This window comes from Solanum verrucosum, unplaced genomic scaffold (assembly GCF_900185275.1).
Source record: "Solanum verrucosum unplaced genomic scaffold, falcon-dt-bn FXZP01000434.1, whole genome shotgun sequence".
Lineage (NCBI taxonomy): Eukaryota > Viridiplantae > Streptophyta > Magnoliopsida > Solanales > Solanaceae > Solanum > Solanum verrucosum.
In genome coordinates this window covers 187,799-211,059 of record NW_026019848.1, presented here as the reverse complement: position 1 = coordinate 211,059, position 23,261 = coordinate 187,799, and the positions used below count along the sequence as shown (strand labels likewise).

Genomic DNA, 23,261 nt, shown 5'->3' with positions numbered 1-23,261 from the left:
GCCATGTCAATAATACATATTGACGACAGAGGAGATTTAATCAAACTGGTAGATAGAGGAAGAAAAGAAATTGGGGCACTAAATATAGAAGAAGCTATCCCACTGAATTCAACAGATTTAACTGACAGCATGGATCCAGATAATCACGCAGCTGTCTCCTTTTGGGTTAGACAGAATGTTCTCAAATTGGCTGAAGAATTTGGGGTACATTTTAACGGCTCCGAGGAGTTAGTTGAGGAATTGTTCATGAAGATAGATGGGAAGAGGCAAAACCCCATTGAAGTAGTGAAGGCTCTGATTCCGTTGACTCCCAAAAGTAATGGATCAAAGGAACTGAAGAGGTTGGAATCTGGAAACAATTTTTTCAGCTACGGCACGAGAAGCAGGGGGGGACATACCATTGTCCAATTTAATGAAGGTTAACATCATATCTTGGAACGTGAGGGGTCTCAATGATGCCAGGAAGAAACTCCTGATTAAAAGTTTGTTACACAATTGGAAAGCTGATGTTTTCTGCTTTCAGGAGACGAAATTACAAGGGGATATAAGGGAGATCATTAAAGATTTATGGTCGAACAGATGGGTGAAGTACGTGCAACTAGAAGCTAGTGGCACAAGAGGGGGCATAATTCTAATGTGGGATAGCAGACTGTGGGATGGGGAAATATGCGAGACAGGTACATACTGTATAACTTGTAAATTTGTGGGCAAAACTCAGGACCTCAGTTGGCATATGACAGGAGTTTACGCTCCAAATAGTACATTAGAAAGAGAGGAGGTCTGGTGGGAACTAGGGGCTGTAAGAGGACTTTTCACAGGTCCTTGGGTGGTGGTGGGAGATTTTAACACCGTTAGATTTCCTTCAGAAAAGAAGAACTGTTCAAGATATAATAAAGCCATGATGGATTTTTCCAAGTTCATCGAGGATATGGAGCTAGTGGACTTACAATTAGCAGGGAACAAGTATACTTGGAAGAAAGGGGAAGGTCATGATGTTGCAGCCAGACTAGACAGATTTTTGATTTCTGAAGCATGGGAAAACTCTTTTAGGAACATCAAGCAATCAGTCCTACATAGAGTAACATCGGATCACTGTCCCTTAATTCTTGAATGTGGAAATTGGGGGAGATCAAATTCTTTCTTCAAATTCGAGAACTGGTGGCTGCAGATAGAAAATTTCAAGGAGAAAGTAAAGTTATGGTGGGAATCTCACCATTGCAGAGGCATACCAGATTATATTTTAGCTGACAAACTAAAATATTTGAAAGGCAAGCTAAAAGAGTGGAGTAGGACTAGCCAAGGCAACCTGGGACTACAAAAACAGAGTATCCTAAGTCAGTTGACAGAGCTTGAGGTAATACAAGACCAGAGACAGTTATCTGATGATGAGATCTATCTAAGAACAACTCTCACTGTGGAGTTTGAGGAAAATGCAAAAAAGGAGGAGGTCGCATGGAGACAAAGGTCCAGAGCTATATGGTTGAAAGAAGGTGACAAAAACACAAAGTTTTTTCACAGAACTGCAAACTGTCACAAAAGATATAATAATATAGACAAACTTCTGGTGGATGGTGAGTGTACATGGGACTCATTAGTGATCAGGGAGGAGATTGTCAAATTTTATCAGAAGTTGTATACATAATCAGAGATATGGAGATCTCAATTCAATCATAGATCAGGTGTTGTTATCAGCGAAGAAGATAACTTAATGCTAGAAAGTCAATTTAGTGAGGCTGAGATCAAAGAATGTGTGATGGCATGTGCGAGGGACAAGGCACCTGGGCCGGATGGATTCACCATGACATTCTTCACCAATTGCTGGGAAATAGTAAGCAAAGAAGTAGTGGCAGCAGTTCAGAACTTTCATAAGCAGAACATTTTTGAAAGAAGCTTCAATGCCACCTTCATAGCCTTGATCCCAAAAAAATTGGGGGCCAAAGAATTAAAAGACTTTAGACCTATGAGCTTAATAGGTAGCATATATAAGATCATCTCAAAAGTGTTGACTGAGAGGCTGAAAAAAATTGTTTCAAAACTGGTAGATACACATCAGATGGCATTTATTAAGGGCAGGAAGATCATGGATGCTATTGTGATTGCCAACGAATGTGTAGATGTGAGGCAAATTAGCAAGGTCCCAGGCATTCTTTGTAAGCTGGATATAGAGAAAGCCTATGACCACTTAAATTGGGGTTTCCTATGGAAGACTTTGGAAAACATGGGTTTTGGGGAAAGATGGATAAACTGGATCAAATTTTGCACCACTACAGTGAAATTTTCAATTTTGATTAATGGCTCTCCCACAGGTTTCTTCTCATCTGAGAGAGGCCTGAGACAAGGGGATCCATTATCTCCTTTTCTCTTTATCTTGGCAATGGAGGGTCTCAATGATATGCTAAGAACAACCCAGACAAACAGCTGGATAAGGGGTTTCAATGCAAACATGGAGGATAGACAGAGTCTTGCCATCTCACATCTCCATTATGCAGATGACACGCTAATATTTTGTGATGCAGACATCAGTCAACTGAAGTTTTTAAGAATAATATTGATATTGTTTAAAGCAACTTCAGGTCTACACATTAATTGGGGCAAAAGTTACATCTATCCAGTCAATGAGGTACCTAGAATTGACAGTCTGGCAAATATTCTGGGAGGAAAGATAGGGGAGCTGCCCACAATATATTTGGGAATGCCTCTAGGAGATAAGAGCAAATCAAAAGGCATATGGAACAATGTACTGGAGAAAAACGAGAAGAAGCTTGCCAATTGGAAAAGTCAGTATTTATCCCTGGGTGGCAGAGATACTCTCATCAACAGTGTTCTTGATGCTTTCCCTACCTACATGATGTCGGTGTACCCTATGCCAGCAAGTGTAAGAGACAGATTAGATGCCATTAGAAGAAATTTTCTTTGGCAAGGAAACTGCGATCCAAATAAGCACAAGTTTCACTTGGTCAAGTGGAATGAAGTTTTAGTCAGCAAGAAAGAAGGGGGACTAGGAACAAGGAATCTGAAAATACAAAACCACAGCCTGCTAATGAAATGGCTGTGGAGATTTGCATCACAAGAACAGTCGCTGTGGAAAGATACCATTAAGGCTAGATATGGAATGGAGACAAGGTGGATCAGCAACATAGCAACACAACCATATGGCACCGGAGTGTGGAGGACAATCAGGAATCTATGGCCAAAACTTATAAACAAGTGCACAATTAAGATAGGAGATGGTTGAAAAACTCTATTTTGGGAGGAAGTTTGGGCAGGACAAGCTTCACTTAAAGCTAGTTTCCCTGACCTATTCAGCTTGAGTCTACAGAAAGTGGCCACTGGTCAAAGAAATGAGAGATGCTCAAGGTTGGAATTTAAAGTTCAGAAGACCTTTAAATGATTGGGAGGTGAATAGAATGGTTGAATTTCTAAATATCCTGGAACGATACAAGGAACTCAGTAACAGAGAAGACAAACTGTTATGGGCTCCAGATACACAGGGGAGATTCTCAGTTGGAACAGCTTACAGAAACTCACAGAGGACACACACTCAATCAAGCTACTGGCCATGGAAAATGATCTGGAAAGTTAAGGTGCCCTTCAAGGTGGCCTGTTTTACTTGGCTCTTAGCAAAACAGGTTGTTCTCACACAGGATAACCGTATGAAGAAGGGCCTCGATTTGTGCTCCAGATGTTTTTTTTTGTGAATGTGATACAGAGACAATAAATCATCTCTTTTTACACTGTAAGGAGACGGTGAAACTTTGGCAAATTTTCATCAATAAAAGGGGCATCAGTTGGTCTATGCCAGGAAACATAAAGGAAGCTTTGGCATGCTAGAATCAGGATGGAAATCAGTCGAGGCACAGGGAGAGATGGAAGATAGTCCCAGCCTGCATTTGGTGGACTATTTGGCTGGAAAGGAATCAAAGATGTTTTGAGAACAAGAGCTGCTCTATGGAGAAGATGAAGTTGAAATGTTCAGCTCTTTTCTATTTTTGGTGTAAACATGAATATCCTCATTATCCTTATGAAGATGAGGATATCACTAGTATGTTAGAGTCCTTAAGATATGAATATCCGAATCTCCATGCTTTGATGTGCCTGATGAGTCCCATGTGATTTCACTTGATTATGTGGTTTTGGGTTAAGACTCGTCATTCGAGGAGGGAACCTATAGCTATTTTGGATAGGCAGGTTCAAAAGTTAAGGTCAAAGGAAATTGCTTCGATGAAGGTGTAGTGAAAGCACCATTCAATTGGAGAGGCGACTTGGGAGACGGAGTCTGACATGCGCGCCAAATATCCCTAACTTTTTGAGGCTTCAAATACTTTCTTTTATTGTATGTTCGAGGACGAACATGATTTTTAGTGGTGGATAATGTAATGAATCGGAAGGTCATTTTTGGAAATTTTCAGAAAATTATCATTTTACCCCTTTTGATAGTTGCCCCGAGTCATGTTTGATTAGTTTATGAAGTTGATTTTGAAATTTGATTGAAAAGTTGTAGTTTTGAAAGGTTTAAAGTTGTTAAAAGTGGTTTTTGGTTAACAACGAGTGTTTTGGACGGCAAAAGGTGACAAGGGCCTGCCTCGCCTCGCGGCGAGGCGCTCACCTTTCTGAATTGAGGCACCAATTAATACAAAAATTTTAAAATATTTAATTACATATATAAATATCCAAAATCTCAATAACAATAACATTCATTAGCAAATATTTCAATTCAAAAATTAATAGTAGATATTGAAAGTCTAGAACTTGACTCAATAATTCATAAGATAATTGACAAACAATACTAGAACTCTAAAAGCAATACTCCAATGTCCTTTTTGTTACCATCATACGCCATTGAATCCACTATTTATGGACAATCAAATATTATATTAAGTAGTATAAAACAAAATTGAGTTGGGAAGAAATAAATATAGAAGGATCGATTTTTTTTTATAAAAAATATAGGCAGAAACAGAATGGTAGTCAGTTCAATAGCTACAAATTGAAAAAGAAAAACAGAACCCTGCACCACTGCTTGAAAAACAGAGTAGAGAAGAAGAAGAGAACAGAAGAAGTGAAGAAGAAGAGAACAACTGAAGGAGGAGAAAAACGAAGAAGAATGTACTTGAGAAAATCCCAACTCGTGACGCAAAGGTTTGAGTAGCAGCGAAGGTCTCGTCCTCTCGAAGGCCAGAGAATCGCAATGGAAGAGGAGAAGAGATCGTGCAGGTCGCAATAGAGAGAAAAGGAGCCCAGGTTCGCAAAAACACAAAAAAAAACCCTAATTTTTGCTTTTAATTATTAATTCAGACCTTTTATTATAAAAAACAAAAAAGCAACGCATGTCACCTCGCCTTGCCATGTCGACTCTTGCCTTTCGGTCGCCATTGCTCGCCTTTATGAAATCGCATCGCCATGCCTATAATAGGCGACGAGGCCTCGCCTCACCTCGCCTCGCCTCGCCTCACCTCGCCTCGCCTCGCCTCTCGCCTTTGGCGACATGGCGAGCGCCTTTCATAACACTGGTTATATAAATCTTTGTATCCATTGCACTCCATACAGTACGTTCCACTCAAATTTGACTGCATTCACAGGGTTTATCTTATTTAGACAATTTTTACACTAACCATCAACCTACCACAATTCTCATCTTTTATCCAAGAATCAGGACACGCTGCGAAGCTCATAGATGGAGTTCTAAGAACTTGTGTAATGATTCGAAAAGTCATTTTTGGAAAATTACCGTTTTACCCCTCCCAATAGTTGCCCGGACTCATGTTTGATCAGTTTATGAAGTTGATTTTGAAATTTGATTGAAAAGTTATAGTTTTTTGGAAGGTTTAAAGTTGTCAAAAGAGGTTTTTGATGACAACCGGAGTTTTGAAATGGAATTCCGTTAGTCCTGGAATGTGGTCTCGGTGTGTAGTCGTTTTAGAGTGGTTTTGAATTGGAAGTTTAAGTGAATATAGACCTTGAGTTGACTTTGGTCAACATATGGAGTTTGGATAAAAATTCTGACAATTCCATTAGATTCGCGAGATAATTTTTGATTGAATTTTCAGAGGTTCCAAGGGCATTTTGATATGTTTGAGCGTTAAGTTAAGCTATTGTGACTTTCACGGGTTTAGGATCAAGGATACCTCAAATTTGATGTTCCATTGAGTTCGGGACATTGAGTTTAGTTGGGGAGCATTCTGGTTTGTATACTTAGGGTTCTGAACGAATCTCGGAGGTCCATTCAGTGATTTTGTGCCTTGTGTGATATTGTTGATTTCTGGTGCAGGTCATTTCATTGTTTGCGACTGCATGGAGTTATTTTGTGGTCGTTGTGATCGTGTGAGTTTTGTTGCGATTGTGTAGGTCTATTTTTCCTAGTCATCGTGATTGTGTAGGCTTCACGTGATCATGATGACCAAGAAAAGTAGACCTACGCGATCATGATAAAATTCACGCGATCGCGGCGACCACAAAAATAACTCCATGCGATCGCGAAGAACAAAATGACCTACACTACAAAATCATCACATAGACCCTAGAGATTCGTTAGAAACCCTGAGTATACAAACCGGATATGCTCCCCAACTAAACTTGACGCCCCGGACTCAATAGAACCATCAAAACACGAATTTAAGGTCTCCTTGATACTAAACCCGTGAAAGTCGCAATAAACTAGCTTTACACTCAAAATACCAAACTATCCCCAAAACCTCTGAAAATTCAGCCAAAATCTCACCTAGGACTAAAATCATCCCCAAATCCAATGGAATTTGTCGAAATATGATCCGAGCATCTGAACTCCAAACGTTGACCAAAGTCAACTTAAGGTCTAAATTCATCTAAACTACTAACTCAAGGCATCAAATCCACAAAACCACTCCAAAACAGAAAACAACACTCCGAGATCAAATTCCACATTTCGGGACGAATGAAATTGATGGAATTTCATTCCAAGACTTGAAACTCCAGTTGTTACTAGTATTATGAAAGGCACTCGCCATGTCACCAAAGGTGAGAGGCGAGGCCTCGTCGCCTATTATACGCGTGGCGATGCGATTTCAGAAAGGCGAGCAATGGCGACCGAAAGGCGAGAGCCGACATGGCAAGGCGAGGCGACATGCGTTGCCTTTTTGTTTTTTTAATAATAAAAGGTTTGATTTAATAATTTAAAGCAAAAAAATAGGGTTTTTTTTTTGGTGTTTTTGCAAACCTAGGCTCCTCTTCTCTCTATTGCGACTTGCGCGATCTCTTCTCCTCTTCTATCGCGACTCTTTAGCCTTCGAGAGGATCAGACCTTCACTGCTACTCAGACCTTTGCGCCACGAGGTGGGATTCTCTCAAGTACATTTTTTTTTCCTTCTTCAGTTGTTCTCTTCTTCTTCTTTTGTTCTTCTTCACTTCTTCTGTTCTCTACTCTGTTTTTCAAGCAGCGGTGCAGGACTCTATTTTTCTTTTTCAATTTGTAGCTACTAAACTGACTACCATTCTAAAAATAAAAAATTCAATCCTTCTATATTTATTTCTTCCCTACTCAATTTAGTTTTATACTAATTTATATAATATTTGTTTGTCCATAAATAGTGGATTCAATGGCGTATGATGGTAACAAAAAGGACATTGGAGTATTGCTTTTAGAGTTTTAGTATTGCTTGTCAATTGTCTTATGAATTATTGAGTCAAGTTCTAGACTTTTAATATCTACTATTAGTTTTTGAATTGAAACATTTGCTAATGAATGTTATTGTTATTGATATTTTGGATATTTATATATGCAACTAGTTTTCTAACGCACGTGATTACCAATTCCAAAAATATATGTTATAGTAAATATAGTATTGCTTATTTAAGCGAAGATTTGAATAATAAGCTTAACAAAAAATAATATTGCAGATTTTTTTGTGAATGTTCAATGTGGATTGTCATATATATGTCTTTTTCACGCAAACCTATGAAGATGGTCACTGAAATTTTTTATTAGTTAAATGCAATAATGTATATATTTATTTCAATTTGATGAGGTTCAATCATGTAATTAGTTTTATCTCACTAATATTATCCTATAGACATTATTTGTTTTGTATTTTTCTTGTCATCTAACAGATGTGCTATGCATGTGTATTCTAAGTTAAATTGTTTAGATGTCAAATGAATATATGAAGAAAACAACTATATTTTATATATTTACATATTTTCACATTTGTTGTGAATTTTTTTTTGGAAAAAAAAGAACTCGGAACATTTTAAAATAATATATTTTGACGTTTGAAGATCTTGTTAACTTGATAATACATTTGTGACGTATATAATACTTTAATTTAAATACAAATACCTACCCAAATATAAATATATATTTGCATTAATTAAAATATTTATCTCATAAAATTAGCTATTAAATAAATAATAAAAATTAAACTAATACAAACTTCAACTGGCGTTTTTTTTAAAACTGGTAAATGTGTATTCCTCAGCATTAAGGACATGCTGGACACCATCAAAAAGTGTTAGATAAAAAAAAAACTAGAAAAGAAGATACTTACAGAGGTCTTAATAAATCTACAAACTGACTATAAACCTACTTCTTTACACCAAAAGTAGAAAGATATTATACAACTCCATTTAACTTTCTGGATGGAATTGGATCTATCTTCATAACACCTCCCATTTCTCTCTCTCCAAACTGTCCACCAGATGCATTTTGGGATGATCCTCCTCCACTTCTTTTGACTTTTGCTGCCTCCTCTTTTCATCCAGCGACTAAGCAAATCTGCAGTATGCTCCGGCATAGTCCAACCTGTCTTTGTTATGTTGAAAAATAGAGACCAAAGTTGTGTTGTAAAAGTGCAGTGCATAAATAGATGACTGTTTGTTTCATTTGTCTCATTGCATAAGAAGCACCTGAAAACTATGATGGCCCCTTTTTTCTTCAAAACTTCTTGTGTCAGGCATGCTCTTTTAACCACCAACCAAGTAAAGCATTTTACCTTGGTTGGGGATGGACTATTCCATAAGTTTCTCCATAATTTTGGTTGCCCCTACACTGTACCCTTTCTTCCCTCTTATAAACCCTTTTAACAGAGAATTGCCCATCAATATTGTGTTTCCATCTTAATGTATCTGGTTCAGCAGTAGTGCCATTGAAATCATCAATCCTATTTAGCAAATCGGCTACTCTATCAATCTCCCAGTCATTTAGCAATCTCCTGAAGATAAGTTCCATCCTTGTGCACTCCACTTATCATAAATGGTGCCATCTGGGTTGTTGCTTAGAATAAACAGGCGTGGAAAAATCTCCATTAATGGACTTTGCTCCTTCCAAGCATCCTTCCAGAATTTTATTCTTTTCCCATCTCCAACTCTCTTCTGCAAGTTCCTTTCCAATTTGGGCCATAGAGCTCTAATGGTCTTCCAGGCTCCAACTCCATCAGTATCAGTGCTCACATTGGTACACCATGGGTTGAGTTCACCAAACTTGTGTCTAATTACCTCCCTCCATAATGCATGATCCTTCCTATTGTATCTCCAGAGCCATTTCATCAATAAACTATTGTTCTGTGCTCTCGGATTTCTGATGCCCAAACCACCTTGTTCTCTACTGTGCATTGTTGTCTGCCAATTGACCAGTTTATATCCTTTGCCCTCTTTACAACCACGCCACAAAAAATCCCTCCTAAGTCTGTCCATCTTTTTCATAACTTTGGGAGGTATGGGAAATAGAGACATTACATACGTAGGAAGTGCATCAAGTACAAAGTTGATAAGGATGAGCCTCCCTCCTAGTGATATGTACATCCCAAATTTCCTCTGCCTTGTGTTCACTGCCCAGAGGCATACCAAGGTATGTAGTTGGCATATTTTCAACTTTACACCCTAAAATGATTGCAAGATTTTGGATATTTGGCACCTCCTTTATTGGAACAAACTGGTTTTTCCCCAGTTAACTTTCAAGCCAGAAGAAGCTTCAAAAATAGTCAAAATCATTCTGATGTAACCTATTTGTTCCACCTTTGGCTCACAAAATACCACTGCATCATCTGCATACTCTAGGTGACATACCTCCATTATTTCCCCTCTGCTATCTCCTATCTCAAACCCTTTAATCCATCTAATCTGTAATGCTATCCTCATCATGCTATCAAATCCCTCCATTTGCCCCTTTCAGAACCAAAAAAACCTACAGGTTAGAGAACTTGACACTTTTAATGCAAAAGTCAATCCATTTCAATCATTTCTCACCAAAGCCCATTTGTCTCTGAGTATTCAACAAGAATCTCTAGTTGACATGATCATAGGCTTTTTCTATGTCTAGCTTACACATGACACCTGCTTTTGCCCCTTTAAGTCTTGAGTCCACACACTCACTAGCAATTAGGGCTGCATCCATGCTTTGTCTTCCTTTTATAAATGCCATCTGATGCTTGTTAGCTAAATTGTTAACCACCTTCTTGAGTCTTTCAGCCAGTATCTTTGCCACAATTTTATATATTCCACCTATGAGGCTTATAGGTTTGAAATCTTTCAACTATGAAGCTCCAACCTTCTTTGGGATCAAGGCTATGAATGTTGCATTGAGGCTTTTCTCGAACTTCTGATATTCATAAAAATATTGGAGAGTCTGTAGGATGTCCTCCTTCATATGTTCCCAAAAAGCCAGATAAAAGGACATAGGGAATCCATCTGGCCTGGTGCCTTCTCCATAGCACACAATTTAATGCCTTCTAAGATTTCATCCTCTTCAAATTGTCTTTGTACCTCCTCCTGTTCTTCTGCAGATATCCTTGTTGCTTCATGTAACACTAATTCTGGCCTCCACTCTTCTACCTCCTTATACATGTTCTTGTAGTAATTTTGAATAGCTTCTTTGATCTCCTCTGCATCTGTCACCTCCATACCATCCACCTTCAAGGTATCTATGGAGTTTACCCTTTTGTGAGCTGTAGCTATCCTATGGAAGTATTTTGTATTTTTGTCTCCCTGTTTCAACCATTGAATTCTTGATCTTTGTCTCCAAGCTATCTCCTCATTTCTTGCAACTTCTTCAAACGCTATAGCCAAGTTTGATTTTTGCATTGCCTCATCATCTGTGAGAGCTCTTTGTTCCTGGATTGCTTCCAAGGCTGCAAGCTGGTTTAAAATGTCATCCTTTCTTTGTTTCCAATTGCCCCTGTTATTTCTACTCCCCTCTTTTGACTTTTCTTTTAGCAACTTCAGTTTCTCAGCTAAAATATAGTCAGGCCTCCTCTTAACAACAAAAGCTTCCCACCACTGTTGTACCTTTCCTTTGAACCCTTCTACCCTCAGCCACCAACTTTCAAATTTGAAGTATTTTTTCTTGAAGTTCAACTCTCCACAAGATAGCATGTTTGGGTTGTGGTCAGATCCTATCTCTGGTAATACTGCCTGTTTGATGAGAGTAAACTGCTCTTCCCATGACGAAGAGTATAAGAATCTATCAATTCTTGAGGCACTTCTATGATTCTCCCCCCTTCTCCAAGTATAAGATCCTCCAAATAAAGGAGGATCCACAAGCTCCATCTCTTCAATGCATTTAGAGAATTCAGACATTGCTCCATATATTCTGAAACAGTTTGTTCTTTCATTGGGATATCTGATTACATTAAAATCACCTCCCACCACCCAAGGTCTTGCACACCTTCCCCCCGCTGAATATAGCTCCCCCCATAACTCTCTTCTTTCCACTCTTTTACAATCAGCATACACTGCTGTTACAAACCAAAAGAAATCAGAAATTTCCCCAGACATTTTACATGTTATGTTTTGGTTGCCATGTTCTACCATTTCCCCTTTCCAAACTCTCCTGTCCCAAAAATAATTATTCCCCCCCTGCTACCATCTGCCTCCAAATGTATCTCTCCCACCCATCTATTGTCCCAGATACTATGTATGAGTCTATCTATATTTCCCCCCAACTTTGTTTCTACCAAAATATACACATCTGCACTCCATTGATTAATCAGATTTCTTACCACCTCCCTCTTTCTTTCGTCATTAAGTCCCCTCACATTCCAAGACACGATCTTTATCCTCATCTATGCATAATGGTTAGTCTCCTCCCACTGATTCTAGGTTCGCCATCCTTGAATTTCATATCGAACATTAAATTCCTGAGCTCTTTTGGAATTGTGTTAATGTTGTTATTTGAGGATTTACCCTTTCCTGCGTGTCTCTCCAAATATCTCTTTTGATCCAGCTTCATGCACAAAGCATAAGCCTCTTTTTCACATCCCTTTATAGCTGCTCCAAAGGCTTGCCCTAATTTGATCACATTAAGGTGTACCCAGATTGTAGCCCTTGTCTCTATCATCTCTTCCGTAAGATTTTCTTCGATGCTCAATGGTTCTGGTTCATTGTAAGTGACCAGCTGATTCTCAAAACTTTCTAGAAAGGAAGAATCCCCCCTGCCCCCCGCTCATACAGTAACTATTTGTCTCCCCTTTAGAAGCTATGATATCTTCTTCTTGAGTCATGTCCTCTGCCTGAGCCTCCTCGATTCTCTGGTTTTTGGTTCTTCTTCTTCCATTTCCATGTGTTTTCCCAGTTCCCAATCCATTATAGAGTGGTTAAAAGGATGTTTTGCTTCTCCTCAATCTGAGTTGATGAAATCAGAAAAAGGCTCAGTGAACATAGCAGTTTTGGGCTTGCTAGAAAGGCCCAATTGTTGTGTGAGATGGGCTTGTGTTTTATTCAATATTTAAAGTGTGCTCAGGGGGCCCACTTCCACTAGCCATGTGACTGTTGTCCTTTTCTTGTACCCCTTCCTTGTAAAGCTCGATATCTGTTGTTTTCTTTGCTGCCGGACCTTTTCCTCTTTCTAAGACTCTATCTCTGTATTCTAGCAGCATAGGTCTGTCTTTTCTACCATCCAGGAGTATGTCACTATCACCCCAATCTGCTCTCTTCTCCACCTCCATCAATCTATATGTCGCCGGCGACTCCACCCATACATGCAGTGAGTATATCAAACCATTATCGATGATCTCAATCTTCATGGGGGATCTTCTCCCTTGGTCCTCTAACTCTGATTCTTGCCCATCTCATATGATTTTTGATTTCTGTCTCCTTTTCAGTTTCTAGCCATCCCCCACATTCATCACCAATCTTTTCCATCACCTTGTTGTTCCAGAGCTGCAATGGTAGCCCTAAAACCCTAATCCAAAACCAATCAAACCTTTTTTCATCTGGGAAGGCTCCTACCGTTGGAGACCGCCATTCAAGCTTCAAAGTCACACCTTGTCTCTTCCATTCACCTATGATAACATGTTCAGCCATCCTTCTGGTCTGAAATTCGAAGAGGAAGAGGAAGAGGAAGCCACTCATGTCGTACACCTGAACATTATGAGCTCTTTTCCACGTTTGTTGGGCCCATCTGCGCACTTCATTTCAAATTGGCACATCTCCTTCTCCACAAAACCTGCCAACAAGACATCTTCGTAACAGGTTGCTGTCATCTACATCCAAAGACACCGTCAGCATTGAATTCTCACTGGCTACATTCGTTTCTCTCTTGCTCCATTTACCATTGTGCAGAGCTCCCTTGTAATCCCCCTTCCCAACAATTGTATTGAGATTTAATTCCCTTTTTGTAATAAATTCCCCTTTCTTCTCTACTTTTCTCTCAATGAAGTTTTCCACTCTTGTTACCAGACTCCCCCATCCCTCATTAAATGTATTTTCTGGAATAATAATTACTGATCTACTCTACCCATTAATAACAGAAATAAATCGCTCATACTTGTTGAACTTCAGGGAGCAATAAATATATGTTGAAATGTCTCTGCATCTCCATGTTTTGAAGTTTTCCTCCCTGCTTTCAGAAGCTTCCCTTAATCTTTTGCATAACCAAAGTAAAGCTCCCCTACTCAATATCATACGCCTGATAGACATCCTGGTACTCTCCACCAACTCAAACCATCTCTCTGAAGCAGATATTGACTCGGTAAGATCATAAGATTTCCCCCCGTTTGAAGTACAACCTGTTCTCCATGTTCTAAATGCTACCTGAAAAAAAAGGCAAGAGAGGGAAGAGATTCCGATGGCAGAGAACCACTGGAAAAGGGATCTCTAGACACCCAGAAGGGATCTCTAGAATCCACCTAGGGAAAAGTGCCTGGGAGCATTTAGTATTTAAATCAGGGATGGTTTTTTTGTAATCATCCATTTATTTAAATTTTTGGTATTAATTGGCGCCTCAATTCAAAAAGGCGAGCGCCTCGCCGCGAGGCGAGGCAGGCCCTTGTCGCCTTTCGCCGTCCAAAACACTGTATATAGCCAACTCAACTGGTTTGTGGTTGATTGGTTATTCTCAAACCTTGGACCAATTCTAGAGCTTCAGACCTTACATTAGAAAATGATGCTTAATTTATTTTTTGGGTTCTGTCTGCAATTTGAAGTTTGTAGACTGCTTTCCGTTGTGGTGGTACAATTTTCGTTTTGTTGTGTGAAGTTGCACAAATTTTCACTAAAAGCTACATAGCATACCTTTTGGACCATACAAGCTTACTGCTTTCCTCTCCAATGAAATCAACAATTGTTTCACTCGAATGAATCCATTGTCATTGTTTTTGATAATGTAAAAGTTGGTTATTTTGGTTTGAAGCTGCCCTTGGGTGTGATAGAAGTAGTTATTGTGGCAACAATGATGATAACAGAATGAGATTTGTATTTAATGTACAGTTTGGTCACAATCTCCAATCTCATTGACAATTCATGGCTTTGTGCATATGCAGTGGTTGCTTGAACAATTTGTGCAATTTTAGTCACTTAGTGATCAATACTGATAGTTGCCTCACCCTCCTTTTTTGTCCTTGAGACATCTTTGTCTTTGAGACTGAGGGTGTTTAGATTGGCTTAAAAGTTGGTCTAACCTACTTTTAAGTCAGTTTTTGACTTCTGAAAGTGTTTGACAAATATAAAAATAACTTAAAAGAAGTCAAAAATGACTTAAAATAAGTTAGGAAGTGTTTGGCAAGGTTAAAATAAGTTAAAAACCAAAAGTCATTTAAGTTTGACTTTTTATTTTCGACTTAGAAGCTACTTTTTTTAAGCCAATCCAAACGGGCTCTAATTATTTGTTTGAACTTTATGAAATGCGTAGTTTACCATATTGAAATAAAACTTCAAGGCAAAACAAAATAACCATAGCAAAAGGCTTTCTATGCAGCGTGTTTTCCTGAGTAGCCTTCACATCTGATCTTACGCGGATAGTATCATCTCCATACTTCTTTTTAACCAGCTTCCATATTACCATGTACATGAATAGACTGACACTGACCTTGATGGAAGAATCTGAGAAGATGTTATTAATCGCATTTCTTGCCCCGAAATGACCACCCCCAGTCAACCTGCTCATCACTGACATCCTCAAGTAACACTCTCCTTTAACCTACTCTCCCATGCTGGCTTATAATTCCAAATGTGTTCACCTAATCCCCATTGCAGAGCGGAGTGTCACCTCAACAAACTAGATGCACACGTCAAGACATTCTGCCAACGAGTAAAGGTGATCGCTCAAGAAAGGAGACTCAGCCCTCACGAATGTGATGCAATGGAAGATGTTGCAGACTATGTGGCCTGTGACGTAAAAGATACTCATAACTAGACAACTCCACTTTCTAATGAAGTTAAGGGCTTAAGACGTGAAGTAGAAACTTCCACTATGACAAAAGCTCCCAATAGGCCACGTAGCAGCTTAAGGAGTAAAAAGCTACTTGACTAGATGGGAGAGGCGACCAAAGGAAGCTGGTTCACCTTCTCTCCACTATTACAACATAGGTCATTCCAATTCATAAACGAGAATTTTGATAAATTGGATCCTCCGGCCCAGGCGATTGAAGTGCAACGAAATGCCTTAAAGTTGAATATGGTTCACAATCTTCTAACTTGTCGTGCCTTCTCTGATTCAATAAAAGGGCTAAATCTGTTCAGTCAAGTGACCTTTCCGTTCTCTAATTTTGGCCAATTCAAATTGATCCAAGGCTCTTTCGATCTCAGACCTTTCCCCTGGATCTTCTTCAGCCTCAGGAAAACTTATCAATATAGGAACTTCAACTGAAAAAGAATATGAATAACAAGAATTGCTTAAGGTAGTCTACTCAATTGCTCTTTTTACTTTCAAAGGACAAGGAAAAAAGTAGACTTAATAGTGAATACCATTATTTTTTCAGACTTCCTATCCAAATTTAGTCTGCTAAGTAGCCTTCTTTCGATTTGGATGAGGAATGAGCATGAAGTTGAGGAAATGGAAGATTTTTTTTCCCGTTTCCTTGTTGCGAAGTTCTAGAAATGCTTTTATGATTTCTTATGCATCATAACCGTAATTTTGTCATAGATAGAAGTTAAGCCCTTATCGATGGTTACAGATGGTAATTTGCATTGAAGTTTTTGACAGTTTCAGTTTTTGTTGTGTAACGTAAACTAGCTAGAGACCTTGTTCTAAGCTATTTTATTGACTACTACGTGAAGTCACATTCAGTAGACTAGAGATTACGCATCGCACTTAACCTGAATAGTCTCTATAGTCTCCCTGTTAAAGCTGCTTGTTCTTACTGGTTTCTAAAATAGTCAGATATACCTTCTTTACTTGTTTAATTGTTTTTGTGTGAAATGTCTAGTCTCTTTACTTTGCTAAAGCTACTAAGTGGTGTAGGTAGCCTGGGAGCATGAACACTTTTCAAGGTTGAGAATCACTGCAGCAACACTTTCTGAACTTTCTACTGCACCTGAATTACTGGAAAGCACGGGAGGTCTGACTGATAACAGGTAGTGGTTAGTTCTTTCTTTTTTTGAGAAAGAAAGGTCGTAGCCTAGCTTTTAATACCTCTTTGTACTATTTACGGAACTTCTCTGATGGCCATTTGTTGAACTCCTGGTTTCCTGTGCAGGCATTTTACCAGTGAAGCCTCAATCATTCGAAGTATCAAGCTTGTTGCTGAAAGTCTAGCAGTAAGGACTTAGCCTTCCTCTTTTCCCTTGGAGTACAAAATTTTGTTTCATCCATTGCACTGCCGATTGCATAAATTGATAAAACCTTCAATTTCCAATAATGCCATTGTCTTCTACATGAGAAATAAACAATGGCAGCCGAACAGTAAACTTGAGAAAGGAAAACATGAGTTTGGCCTCTTTATCGTCTTGTCATGAATGCTTCTTTTGAGTCCTAGTTGATTCTTATCTGAGTAGTTTTTCAATGAAGCTACATATTCTGTTCAACATTAAAAGCGTAACTTTTTAATTTGAAGTATGATCATAGTGCTGAGACTATTGGGCAGATGGTGTTTGCAATCCCAATTTTCCTTGTGGTTTTGAGAATCTCTTGATGGTAGGGGTGACAATGGGGTGGGGCTGTTGTGGGGAAAACCCGCAAAGACTTCTACCCGCCCCACCCCACCCCACATAACATAATTTTCTCTTTTCAACCCGCACCGCCCTGCTTAAACCCGCCTCACCCTGCCCCACAAACTTTGTTATTGTTTTCTTTAATAGAACTTTTTTGAATGACTTTGATAGCGTATTCTATCATAAAAACGTCACTGATGCAATAGCTATGAAACATTACATCAAAAGACAAGTGTTTGACAGTTTAGAAAAACTATTTGAATATATAGAAAAAGTGACGAACAACAGAAGAATTAGAAGAGAACTGATTACTATAACACAATGTCAAAAGAAAGTGATTCCAAGAATAGTTGAAAAATGGATTCTCAATTAACATAGCACAATTACAAAAGAAAAATAAATTATTGATTCTTTAAAAATTAAAAATAATTAAATAAGTCAAGGGATTAAGCTAATAAAAGCAAATAAAAATGTTAATCCAACAAGTATTTGATAGTTGATTTTCTTGCCTAAAGCCTATCGGAAGAAATTGTTTTAGCGATTTAACATTGGGTTTATCTCAAACCTGCAACCCGCCCGTACCACATTATTTTTATTAAAAAGAAATTAAACCTGCCCCGCCCACAAAGGTTGTAACCCGCTCCACCCCTCCCTATTGCCATCCCTAATTTGATGATATGGTAGGGATGGCAATGAGGCGGAGCGGAGCGTGTTACAACCTTTGTGGGGCGGGGCAGGTTATAGCTTTTGCGGGGAAGGGCGGGTCGGGGTGCGGGTTTGAGATAAGCCCAATGCGAACGCTAAACAATTTCTTCCGTTAGGCTTTAGGCAAGAAAACCAGCAATCAAATACTTGCCAGATTAACACTTTTAGTTGCTTTTATTAACTTATTCCCTTGACTTATTTAGTTATTTTTAAATTTTGAAGAATCAATAATTTATTTTTCTTTTATAACTGTGTTTTGTTAATTGAGAATCCATTTTTCAGCTATTCTTGGAATCACTTTCTTCTGACATTGTTTTATAGTAATCAGTTCTCTTCTGTTGTTCGTCACTTTTTCTATATATTTAAATAGTTTTTCTAAACTGTCAAACACTTGTCTTTTGATGTAATGTTTCATAGCTATTGCATCAGTGATGTTTTTATGATAGAATAAGCTATAAAAGTCATTCAAGAAAGCTTTATTTTATAAAGAAAACAATAACAAAGTTTGTGAGGCAGGGTGAGGCGGGTTTAAGCGGGGCGGGTTGAAAAGAGAAAAGTTATGTTATGTGGGGCGGGGAGGTGAAAGTTTTTGCGGGTTTTCCCCGCAACCGCCCCACCCCATTGCCATCCCTAGTGATATGCTAACAGTAAGAGCGAGTCTATAGCTAATAAAATCATAATTCAATAGCTACCCTTTATCTAGAATAACCCCAATGTTGCTCTTCTTTGACATTCTTTTCAGGTTTTCCAAGTCTACAATTAATCTTAGGCCTAATACTCTGGAAATTCTCAATGACCTTTCCTAGAAAAAAAGAACTTTTGAAACTCCAGCTGTTCATGAGTATTATTTCAGCTAGTTTCTGTGCATCCTTTCCTTTAATTAATTAAATGAGCAACATGATTGAATTTTGAGTAGCGGCTTGTAAACGAGGGTACCCCCATTCATTAATGATATTATTTACCTTAAACAAATGGATTGAAATTTGAGTAGTTCTGTGAGTATACTATTTGAGATTTTCTGGATAATGATTTTATGAAAGATGTCCTTATTCTCTTCATTACATTTGCTTAGTCCTAAGTGTCAATGACAAATTATGAATCATGATTCGGGAAACATGTATCCTTCTGTAGCATTTTTTTTCTTTTGGGTTGGGGGGACTGTATGTCTAAACCATTTGCATTTCTATATATAGGATTTTGTTATAGATGATTTTCACGTCCGTAATTACTACTGAAGAATCGTATGATCTATCAATTGGTTCAGTTCGGGAAAAAAATCAATTGGTTCAGATTTTAGATAATCAGAACTTTTCTTGTATATGCTTTCTTTCTCCTTTATTCTGCAGCTTTGTATGACTTAAATTTCGGTCTTTATTTAATCGGAAGGATGTTCTACTATTTTTCTTGTTTCAAGCATTTTTCATGTATAAAGTGAGCTATCTCATGCAGCCAACAGTAGTTTTGCAAGTGTGTTTAACAAAATTCTTTATACACAGAGACACATTTACAGCCAGGAGAACAAAAGCATAAGCATATTTGCAGATGATAGTAGCTTAGCCGTCAATCCTTCCTACATAAGGTCTTGGCTAGATCTCTTATCCACAACACCTCGAGTGGCACCTTTTCTTTCAAAAAATGACCCGCTTATTAAGGCACTGGAGAAGGTATTTTGTTATGCTTGACTATACTGATTAGTTAATTGATTCTCTTTTTTCCTTTTAAATATCCTCATAATGTCTTGGTGTGTATAATGTAAAGGACATCTTTGTATATATTCACTATCCCTCATCATGATGGCTTGCCTTTGTCATTTTTCTTTGGCAATTAATGTTGTAAAAGTGAGTAGAATGGCAAATAATTTACCTATTACTTAGTCACACACTAGCTGGTCTATCAGTTTTAGGCACATCTTTAACCTGTAATGGTGTCCCATGCCACTGGTGAACATGGAGATGTTTGGTTGGACCTCTTCAGGCTTTCTTTTGAGCACTGACATACTTCAATTTGAGCTCCTTAATGTAACTGTGCCTTTTTGTTTCGACTTTTGACCTACACATGCTTTCGATGTCTCTGCAGGAATTAGCTGATCATACTGCAGAGGTGAATGTACAGCATGAGACTCTAGATGGAACGTTCACTTTTTACGATTCAACTAGTGGGAAGTTGCATATATATCAGGTGCGTAAATAACTCCACCCCCCTTGGTTGTGGTTCCTAACATTATGCAAATAATACTGTAATTTTGTAGAAGTTTGAAATATAAGTATCTGCTTAAATGTATTGAATGAAGACCCTTTTGTATAGTCTAACTCGATCAATGCTTCCACAAGCTGCGTGTATGAAAATATTCATTACAGCTTTCATAAATGAAGATGTTCAAAATAACCAACTACACAAAGACGAGCCTGTAAAATATAACAAGATACTAAACCTGGCCTTACAATTAGAAGCAAATAAGATCTCTTCAGCTGGCATGCAGAACGACAAGGGAATGCAGGAGTAGTAGTTGTTAAGTTTGGTTTTGTAGGTCCAGTTGTTACAGTAGTACACATGTTTGCATAGTTCACTTTATATTTTTAGACTTGAAAAGAGTTATTATATGGACAGAAGGGATCGTAGCCATGCAACCCTCTTCTTGTCACTAGTGTTCCATGTCTCATGTATGAGCATATCCGACCACTTATTTCGTCAGGAAAAAGAAAAGAAAAGAGCATCTCGAACCACTCGTATAATTAACTGCTTAAATTGTTCCCGTTACAGGTTGCCAGCGTGACATTTGACTTGCTTTTGCTGTTGGTTCTAGGATCATACTTGATTACACTTTTCAGTTTTCTTTTTATCACCACGAGGGTACGTATTCTGGTTTCAGTTACTCTTGATTCCCTTATTTTGGTGTACCAATCAAAATATAAAGACAGAAAAGAAAATGCGAACTCATCCCACTAATCTGATGGTATTGTTCAACAGGGTCTTGACGATCTTATTAGTCTATTCCGTCGTCCCTCATCACGGAAAGTAAAAAGCACTTGATTCCTGAAGTCGGAGGACATTTCTGCATCAGGCGCTTGTAAGCATTACTTTTTGTAACCTTAAGGAAGCTCATCTTTAGCCAAGTTGTTATCATTGGTTCAATGTGTGTTAGTGTAAACGTTTAAGTTTCACATATGTTGCCTCCATAGCTATCCCATAATCATTTTCTCTACTGAGATACAAAAATTCATTCTTGTTGCCGGCTTTTTTTCTCATAAAATTATGAGTTCTAAACATGTAAACCAGCTGACGTAGAGCGTCAATTTTGGTCGATTTGAATGTATTTATGTTCTGAAAAGATGCAGGGGTTCTGTTTTGTTGGGGAATCCATTCAAAATCAGTAAGTTCATCATATGCATGATAAAAACAAAAGATAAGATAAGATCACATGCATTGCAGCATTGGTTAAAAAATAAAAATAGTTATTTCGACGTTATTTACATAAATAATGTGCTTAGTCAAATGTATCTATATCCTCGTGTTATTTTGATCCGTTCGTAATGATTTTCGTCAAAGCGAGTGTATGGTCCAGAAATATGTTGAAAATAACCAAACTATCGATCAATCATGTGCCACTAACGATAAATTCCACAAATAAAAAGTACATGTGTTATCCAGACATATCGTCCTAATCGACACCACTCAAGTAATTCATTTATAGCTTCTTCTGAATGAGACTGCCAAATAAACTATACAAAAAGCAAGTAAAATAATATAAAATATTTTGACAAAAAATAAAAATAGCTATATATGTTAGTTAAAACTAACAAAATGTTTAGTGATAGCTAACATTTATACTAAAAGGACCAAATAATACTCATAGCTATTTACCTAAATATTTTATAGTCAAAAAAATATCACGTGCATGTACAAAAGAATCTTACAACATAAATGAATCTCACACTTATGTCATATGATTTGATAAAACACAACAAAATAATTTACTTTTGGACCCTGTCAAAACCATGCATTTGTCACTATATTTATATGTTGATTTTCATCTTAGGTAGTGGAACACAAATATAAATAATTAAAAATTTAAACAAAACAATATCAGTTTAGAATAATTTTTTTATAAAAATTAATTTTTTACAATAAAAATAATAATATTTAAATACCTGATCATCAGTTAAGTTATCTAGTACATCCCTAATCACGTCATTTTAATGAATTCTATATCGAATCTATTTTCATGCAGTTGGGGCCTCAAGTTGTTGATCCTTAGAGAGAACTGTGACAGTTACAGTGGAATAATACGCTCCCATGTCCAAGATTACAATAAAATTTAACAATTTTTAGAATAATAATAAAAATTTAAAATGCAGATTACTAAAGCAAAAAAATAATAATTTAAAAAGTAAATTACATACATGCACTAAAGAGACAAATCCACAAACATGTTTCATGTTTGCAATGATGCACAACCTAAGTAATTATATAACTATGATAATGCGGTCATTTTTCATGTAGACATTGCGTTTGAATTTCTCATGTCAATCAAGAAAATGTAAATTAATTATATTATTAGATTCATCTGAAATTATTATTTCATCGCATTATTATAGTAGATATAATCTTAATCTCTGTTGCACCTCATTCTCAGTTAAATCATTGATAATATCATTTAAATCGTTAATATACTCGATTAATTTGGATATAGACATTCTACTAACACCATAAAGATAATCCCTAGCAGACAACCATCCCATCAATTATTGTCTACCGAAAATTCTTAAATTATTAGTGCCATTTAAAATTATAGGACATCATCTATAATTGTTCAGGACAAAATTTCTACATTCTGCGATGTAATGATAGCTTCCCAGCTCGAATGTGAGAGATATGCGTTTTTGGATGCCATTAAAGTAGAAATTAGTCCAAAATCATAAGACACAATTTCTACATCAATAATTCCTTTAAACCCACAAATTCCAAAATACAGATGAATGCAGAGATGTAATGGACAACGCTTTATGTTTCCAAAATTCAACATCTCTGCGATGTGCATATAAATAACTTTTCTCTCCTCTTAAGCTATCATTCGAAATTCCTTCTGAAGAGTGTTAAGCGTAAATTTTTAATACATCATACTCTGCTAAATTAAGATGTAGGTACATATTTGAAGGATGTATATCTATAAAAAAAAATCAAAAAATTATTGATATTAATACAACTATTTAAAGAAGAATATT

General features: G+C 37.4%; 1 protein-coding gene across 1 annotated transcript in view; it reads left to right on the top strand.

Moving 5' to 3' along the window:
• The window catches only part of LOC125817474 (uncharacterized), a 32,042-nt gene extending 10,657 nt beyond the window's left edge, over positions 1 to 21,385 (top strand). Inside the window, exons 9-14 of the mRNA XM_049497010.1 lie at positions 16,646 to 16,758; positions 16,881 to 16,941; positions 19,536 to 19,703; positions 20,116 to 20,217; positions 20,800 to 20,889; positions 21,007 to 21,385. Of these exons, the coding sequence (XP_049352967.1) occupies positions 16,646 to 16,758; positions 16,881 to 16,941; positions 19,536 to 19,703; positions 20,116 to 20,217; positions 20,800 to 20,889; positions 21,007 to 21,069 (597 nt within the window). The 3' untranslated portion in view covers positions 21,070 to 21,385. The remainder of the gene's footprint in view (positions 1 to 16,645; positions 16,759 to 16,880; positions 16,942 to 19,535; positions 19,704 to 20,115; positions 20,218 to 20,799; positions 20,890 to 21,006) is intronic.
• Positions 21,386 to 23,261: the final 1,876 nt, after the last annotated feature.